Consider the following 7,501-nt stretch of genomic DNA (forward strand, 5'->3'; position numbering starts at 1 on the left):
GAGAGAGAGAGAGACATCAGCACTGCCAAAAAAAAAAAAGGGGGGGGGCCGGGGGGGGGGGCGCGTGGGGGGCCTCTGAAAACCGTCCAAAAGAAAGTGGGGAGATGGGAAAGGGGTCGGGAATTGGGGTCCCGCTCGCCGGCAGCCCGACCCCGCGCCGAGGGGGTGCCCCCAACGCGCAACCCCGTCCCGGGGGGACATCCCAGGAAGCCCCGGGAAAGCGGGAAGGAGGGGTTGCTCGTCTCCATGGGGAGGCCCATGGGGTGGCGTGCGGGGAGCCCGGGAGCAGGAGGAGGAGGAAGAGGAGCAGGAGGAGGAGGAAGAGGAGCAGGAGGAGCAGGAGGAGGAGGAGGAGGAGGAGGAGCAGGAGGAGGAGGAAGGCGAGAGGGTGCTGCCCAAATACTCACTACACGGAGCAAACCCGGCAAGGAGAGACTCACTTGAGGGAAAGGCGCGGATCACCGTACGGAGCGTAAGGAGAAATGTTTAGGATAAACTCCTTGGGAGGGTAGGAGCTCCATTTCTGCTGCACTGTGTTGTCATTGTTATTCCAAAAGTCTCTGTCTAGATCGCTACAGCGGCCGGATTCCGGGGAAGAAAAGAAAAGGGAAATACAAGAGAGAGAAGCTGAATTCCTGCGGGAAAGGGGAAGGGAAAGCAGCGCTCTGGCCCCGGAGCGCCGGGATCCTGCGGAGAGAGACGGGGAGCGCGGCTGCCCATCCCTGGGACACCGACACACACACACACACGGACGGGGACAGACGGATGGATGGAGCAGGGAAGAGCTGTGGAGAGACAGGAGCGGGCGGCTCCACCGGCTGGGAAGGAGAGAAGGATGGTGGGAATTAAGGAGCGAGCGTGGTGCCGGCACGGCATTCCCGTGTGTGTCCATGTTGCCTCCTCAACAGGTCCTGGAAGTGCGCCCTGCATGGTTAACCACGTGTTGGAGACCCTTCCGGATCCCTTCCTGCTGCCAGCATGGAGCCTGGAATTCCTGGCTCCGGGAAGCCACCAGATCTGTGTGCCAGGGGTTGGGGGCCCAGAGGGTCCCCGCTGGGAGACTGGAAAAGCCGCCGCTGCCCGGCCCTCCCAGCCCTCGCCAGGGCCCACCTGCAGCTCTGGGATGATCCCGGCTGTGCCGGAGCTGGGGAGGGAAAGCCACGCGTGCCGGGATTCAGGAGGGGATGTGCTTCCCACTCCACTTCCAGCACATCCCAGCTGGGCTGGGAGCAGCCTCCAGGTGCCTGAGGTACCCTGGACACCTGCACCCCAACAACACCATGGGAGGAGGTTTTCCATAGCATTACTCCAGGCAGGAGCTCTTTCCCTGCTGCCGGTCCGGCTCCCTCCTCCCTGGAGCCCTGCGGGGGGTTTCCAGAGGCAGCACTGGATCTGGGATATCCAGGAGAGCCCCTCCAACTTCCAACCCCGCACTTCATTCCCTACCCAGAGCCACGAGACACTTCAGCTCTGCTGTCCTTCCTGCACGGAATGCCCCTGGGATGCAGAGCCATCTGCACACCCAGACCTGGAGCATCCCTGGGCTGAGGCTCCCGTGGCTCCATCCTATGGCTCCGTGGGATACACAAGGATGCGGGAGAGACCCACCAGCTCTCCCAGTGTCCCGGAGCCCCTTTCCCGCTGGGAGTGGGGAACCAGGGAATGGCCACCTCTGTCCTTCCTCTCCCCCCCAGTCCTGGCACCTACTTGATGGTTTTCTTTTCGCTGCGGCCTCGGCTGGAATCCGGAGTTCCCACGGTCTCCAGGGAAGTCTTGTAACGCTTTCCCTATGGAAAAGGCAGGAGGGAGGAATGAGGGAGTGGCAGGGGACCCCTGGAGTGTCCCAGCAAAGGATGGGAGCTGCCTCCATCTGCTGAGTTCGTCCCAGATTTCACCCTTTTCCCTTATTCCCTCGCAGTCTCCAGGCCCCATCCCACCCATCGAAGCAGCAAAATTCCCAGTTGCTCCGTCCCGTGATCCCTGGGGGCTCGTGCCCCACATCACCCCAAGGACAGGACGGTCACCGCCTCCGGTGTCCCATTCCAAGGCCTCACCGGGAAGCAGCGGATAATTTTAGGCTTAATTGAAGCTGGATTAATTGAGTTCACCTTTCCCAGTGCCCGGGAAGCACTGCCGTGGGATAATGAAGCCGGAGCTGGCTCCTAACTGGGGCTGGTAATCAGGACACTCCGGCGGGTTCCGCACGCTCGGAGCCTGGAGCGCAATTAGCGCCAATTAGGCAACAATTAGGAGCCGAGGAGGCTCCAGGTGGGAGGGGACCAGCTCCCGCAGCAGGATGGGCTGGAGAACCGGCCCTTCCACCACGCTGGGCCTGGAGCTGGGAGCATCCCCCCTGCATCCAGCCTGCCCAGAGAATGGGAATATTTCTCCCTTCTCCTCCTTCCCAGCCTCTGCAGCTCCACACAGAGCCAAGTCCTTGGAATGCTGAGACACCTGTGCTCTTGGCACAGCGTCCTTGGGCAGCCATGGGCTGATCCAGCTGGGAGCTGCCAGGGTGTTGGAACTCCTTGGATGCCCGTGGGCTAATCCTCCTGGGAGCTGCAGGAATGTTGGATGTCCTTGGATGTCCATGGGACATCAGCTGGGAGCTGCAGGGGAACACCTGGATCTCTTTGGCTGTCCACAGGCTGATCCTGCTGGGATATTGGATGCCCACCCATGGGTTGATCCTGCTGGGCTCCGTGGGGATGTTGGAACGTGGATGCCCTTGGACTAATCCTGCCAGGAGCTGAGGGGAACACCTGGATTTCCTTGGATGCCCATGGGCTAATCCAGCTGGGATCTGCAGGGATGTTGGATGTCCTTGGATGCCCGTGGGCTAATCCTGCTGGGAGCTGCAGGGCAACACCTGGATCTTCTTGGATGCCCGTGGGCTAATCCTGCCAGGAGCTGCAGGGATGTCGGACCTCCCTGGACGTCCACAGGCCATCCTGGAGGGAGTCGTCCCTGAGCCTTGGGCTCATCCCTGTCCCGGCTCAGGGCTCGTGAGGACACGGCCCTCCCGGCAGTGGCCGCGTGGGCACATCCCGGAGCCGGGCCCGCCGGGCTTGGCCGTCATTCCCACGCAGCCGTTCCAGCTCCGGGTTGGAGCTGCCGAGGGCCGGTTGGGATTCGCCTTCCCAGCCAATTTACACTTGTTTGTTCCCCTGCCAGTTCGTCCTCCTCCTTTCCAGTGCTTATCCCTGCCTCTCCACATCTCCTGGAGGGCACCTGGAAGCCTCTTCCCACCCTCCACCTCTCCCATTCCCGGGGGAATGCTGCCTTCCCAGGGCTCAGGGCGGGCATCTCCCACACGGGAAGCGCCGCTGCCGTCGGAGCACTTGACCCAGATTCGATTCCGACGGCGAAGGAAACGTGGCCGAGCACGTCCTGCTCCCGGGAGAGCGGGAGGAGGAGGAGGAGGAAGGGAGGGAGCGCTGCCCCGATCCACGGTGGGAATGCAGAGGGAAGCGGGCGGCAGGGACGGCTCGTGGTGCCAGGGACGGGCTGGCCGCCTTCCCACGGGGCTTTTCCAGGCGGGAGCGTGCCCAGCAGGACAGGGGCCAGCTCGTTCCGGCTCGTCACCAACATATATCCAGATATTTGGAAACTTCCCTTCGCGCCACGCGAACGGCGGCACCCGAACCTTTCGTTATCCCGGCCGGAAAAACCAGCCCGGAGGAAAGGGGCAGCCAGGGAGTCCCCGGCAGCGGGAATTGCCCCCCGGGCCGGGAAGGGGGCAGGGAATGGTGGCACTCACCATCTTGCGCTGGCACCACTGGCAGATCCCGCAGAGGACGATGGTGGCACTAAGGCTGACGGTGATGATGGCTGAGACCAGCAGCACGTCCCGGGAGGGGCTCCCTGTGGGACACAACAGGGGGGTCACAGGGGATTCCCGGGGGATTCCTGCTGGGGGTGGGGGCGCAGCACCCACAGGGAGCATCTGGGAGAGCCGGGGGAGGAGAGGAAGGGAAAGCACAGCTCCTTCCCCTTCCCGATTTCCAGGCTTCCCCTTGTCCAGCCCTTTTCTTTTCCTCCCTCTTTGCCTTCCTAATGCTCGTCCTTTCCTCATCCTTTCACCTTCTCCAGCCCCCTCCCTTTTTCCTTCCCCTTCCTTCCTCTTCCTCTTCCCTCCCTTCCAGACAAGCAACCCCAGTTTTGTCCCTGGATCCGTGCCCTGCATCCACCCCCCAGTCAGGATTCCCTCTTTGGCTCAGCCAGTCCCACACGGATTCGCCCCAAGCCAGCAGCACCTCCCATGGGGACAACCCTGGGGACCCCACAAATGGATGGGGACCACTCCACTGCATCCAGCACATCATATCCCTGCTCCCAGCCTGTGGAATGGCCCTGGAACTGTGGGAGGATGATCACGGATCTAAGTTGGCTCGGGGGGGGGTCCAGCGGGACCCCCAGACTGGCTCAGCCTTAATTCCAGGTAGGACCTCAGCATGGCATCCCTGTGGACACCTCGCACCCCGCTGGGATGGGGGCCGTCCATGGAGTCGGGAAGCGGCGGCGGGAGCTGTGCTGCGGTATAAATATTAAACAATAATTGTTAATAATTAATTCGCCCGCAGACCTTTGTTATTGTAGCAGATTTTGCCGGCGGCTCCGGGGCCTGGGTGAGTCAGAGGGGACCGGGAGAATGGATTGGGATTCTGGAATCCACCCCCCGCCCCTGCACTTGGAAAAGCACCCACAGCCCCCCCACCTCGGGATGAAAAGGAGGAAAGGGGATGGTGACCACAAAGAGGAGTTTTATAGAAATCCATTCAGGATTAGCTGAGGGTGGTGGGATGAGGGTGGGAGAAGGGTGGGATCCTGCCGGGGATTTAGGGAACAGGGCTGGGGGTCCCACCAGCACTCCCTCCATCCAAAGGCAGCTCCTCCATCGCTCCCGGATCACGAGGAGCCTGTGTATAAAACTCACATAGCAACTGTTGCCTAGGAGGGAATTTGGGACCAGCCCTTAATTTCAAACATTTATAAACCCCGGCTGGATAAGCTGCTGGGGGAATGGAAAGAGCTGGATCTGGCGGGAAGGGCTTGGGACCCCCTCCTCGGGATCCCGACCAGTTCAAGTGGGACGTGGGCTTACTGGGATCGGGGGTGACCCCCCCAAATGCTGCCTCAGCCCCCTCGGTGCTCTCTGATCCGACTTGGGAACGCGGTGACCCCTCTGGCTTATCCCGGAGCTTCCACAAACCCTTCGCTCCCTGCGGGGTCATCCCCAAGTTAATCTGCAGAGAGGGAATCAAAGGAGAAGGAGAGGAAAAGAAGCCACCACGGAGAGGGATATTAGTGAGTTCCAGGGGCCAAGTTCCTAGAGCCGAGGTGCCACCACACGCCCAAGCCTGGCATCACCCGGTGATCCCGATGGATATACCAGCGGGAATCTGCCCGGGGGTGCTCCCCGGGCACGGGGGGTGTTCCAGCCCTTCCCTCTGGGAACACTCATCCCTCAGCCATATCCCCAGGGCGGGGGTAGCGATTCCGGGGGCATCCCTGTGCACGAGGGGGTTCCAGCCCTTCCCGGTGGAAACATGGATCCCTCAGCTCTGTCCCCAGGCTGGGGGAGAGATTCCGGTGCCGTCCCTGTGTCCAGGGGGGTTCCAGCCCTTCCCGGTGGGAATACACATCCATCAGCCGTGTCCCCAGGCCGGGGGGGGCATTCCAGCCCCCCGACCGCTGCCGCCCTCAGCAGGAGTTCGATGGCTCGTTTTCCAGGCAATTAGCGCTTGGTTAATTAAAGAACCGGAGCCGCTCGGAGCTCCCGGAGCGTCCCCAGCCCTGGGGCGCGGTGTGGGGTATCCGCGCCGCTTGGAATGCTTGGAACGGGAATGCCACGGGGCGGGTGGGAACAGGGGGAGCACGGGGAGCAGCGTCGGCCTCGGGAGGGGGTGACAAGGTGACAACGTGGTGCTTGTTCACACCGCCGCTGTCTCTCCTTCCTTAAGTTTCCCAGGCTGCCAGCGCCGATCCAGCCGGGAGCAGGGAGACGGACGGGTGGGACTGGGGGGTCCACACCCCCAAATCCCAAATCCCACCTGCCCTTTGCTGGTCCTGCCTCGTCCCACGGGCGCAGCGAGGGGAGTATCCATGAGACGGAGATCCCACGTCCCCCTCCAAGGGTTTGGGTCTCCCTGTCCCGTCCCACGTGCTGGAAGAGCACCGCGGAGGCTGGGAAGGGGGTGGAACATCCCTGCGGCTCTTTCATCAGGATTCAATGCCACTTGAGGGATATAATTCCGCTTTTCCAGCCGGTTATCGATGAGGGGATTACCTGCCTCGCTAACGCCGCGGCTCTCCAGCAGCGGATTTGTGTGGAGTTGCGGGAGCAGGAGCCGGCTGTGCCGGGGGAGAGGCTCCCTGTTCTAAGGGGAGACGGTTCTGGATGCAGGGAGAGGGTCCCTGTGCTGAGAGGGTCCCTGTTCCAGGAAAGAGGGTCACGGTGCCGCGGGAAGAGGGTCCTGGATGCATGGAGAGGGTCTCCAGGGTGGATCCCTTCCCACACACACCTCTTGGCCAAGCAGGAGACCCCCCCACGCCCCCATGCCCACACCCTGCACCTTGGAGTGGGAGACGGGGGATATTTGGGAGCCGGGGATGGTGGCTGCGATTCCAGCCTGCTGCCACGTGCCCGTCCTCCTTTATCCGCCGCTCCCGCAGGCTCGGGATTAGCTGCCTCCGGAGCGGGAGCAAGCTCCGGCCTTTGTGGGTGTGAGGAAACACTTCAAACCCGACCCCGGCACAAGGAGAGGCACCGAGATCCAAGAGGGATTAGCCCTCCGGAGCAGTGTGTAAGCCAGAGATCCGCCCGGAGGAGGCGAGAGCCGCCGATGCCGACGGATCGGGAACGTGCCGGGGTGGTGGGAGGGGGGCTGTGGCACAGCTGGGCACCCCTGTGCTGGCAGCACGGGCTGGGGACACCCAGGGGTGTCCCAGCCACTCCCAGGTCCTCCTCCTGGAGCTCCAGCCTCGACTCAGTGGCTTTGAGCATCTCGGTGGCCGTGGGCACCTTGGTGACCTTGGGAATCTTGGTGGCTTTGGGAGTCTTGGCAGTCCTGGGCATCTCAGTGGCTTTGGGAATTTTGGTGGCTCTGAGCACCTCTGTGGCCCCGTGCATCCATTGGCTTCGGGTTTGTGTGGCCTTGGGCGAAGTGGTGGCCCTGAGCATCTCGGTGGCTTTGAGTATCCCAGTGTCCCCGGGATCTCCCCGTGCATCCCAGTGTCCCTGAGCATCCCAATCTCCCTGTGCATCCCACTGTCCCTGTGCATCTCAGTGTCCCTGTGCATTGTAGTGGCCTTGGGCATCCCACTGTCCCTGTGCATCCCAGTGTCCCTGTGCATCCCAGTGTCCCTGAGCATCCCAGCGTCCCTGTGCATNGCCTCCGGTGTCCCATTCCAAGGCCTCACCGGGAAGCAGCGGATAATTTTAGGCTTAATTGAAGCTGGATTAATTGAGTTCACCTTTCCCAGTGCCCGGGAAGCACTG

The 7,501-nt window shown here is 62.3% G+C and overlaps 1 protein-coding gene across 1 annotated transcript in view; it reads right to left on the reverse strand.

Annotated features, from left to right (window-relative positions):
- SYT7 (synaptotagmin 7) overlaps positions 1-7,078 on the reverse strand; it is an 18,403-nt gene extending 11,325 nt beyond the window's left edge. Inside the window, exons 1-4 of the mRNA XM_017838933.1 lie at positions 6,937-7,078; positions 3,761-3,864; positions 1,708-1,787; positions 441-572 (exon numbers count right to left, since the gene is read on the reverse strand). Coding sequence (XP_017694422.1) covers positions 441-572; positions 1,708-1,787; positions 3,761-3,864; positions 6,937-7,078 — 458 coding nt within the window. The remainder of the gene's footprint in view (positions 1-440; positions 573-1,707; positions 1,788-3,760; positions 3,865-6,936) is intronic.
- Between the last annotated feature and the right edge of the window lie 423 nt (positions 7,079-7,501).

The sequence above is a fragment of the Lepidothrix coronata genome, unplaced genomic scaffold (assembly GCF_001604755.1).
Source record: "Lepidothrix coronata isolate B3197 unplaced genomic scaffold, Lepidothrix_coronata-1.0 Scaffold369, whole genome shotgun sequence".
Lineage (NCBI taxonomy): Eukaryota > Metazoa > Chordata > Aves > Passeriformes > Pipridae > Lepidothrix > Lepidothrix coronata.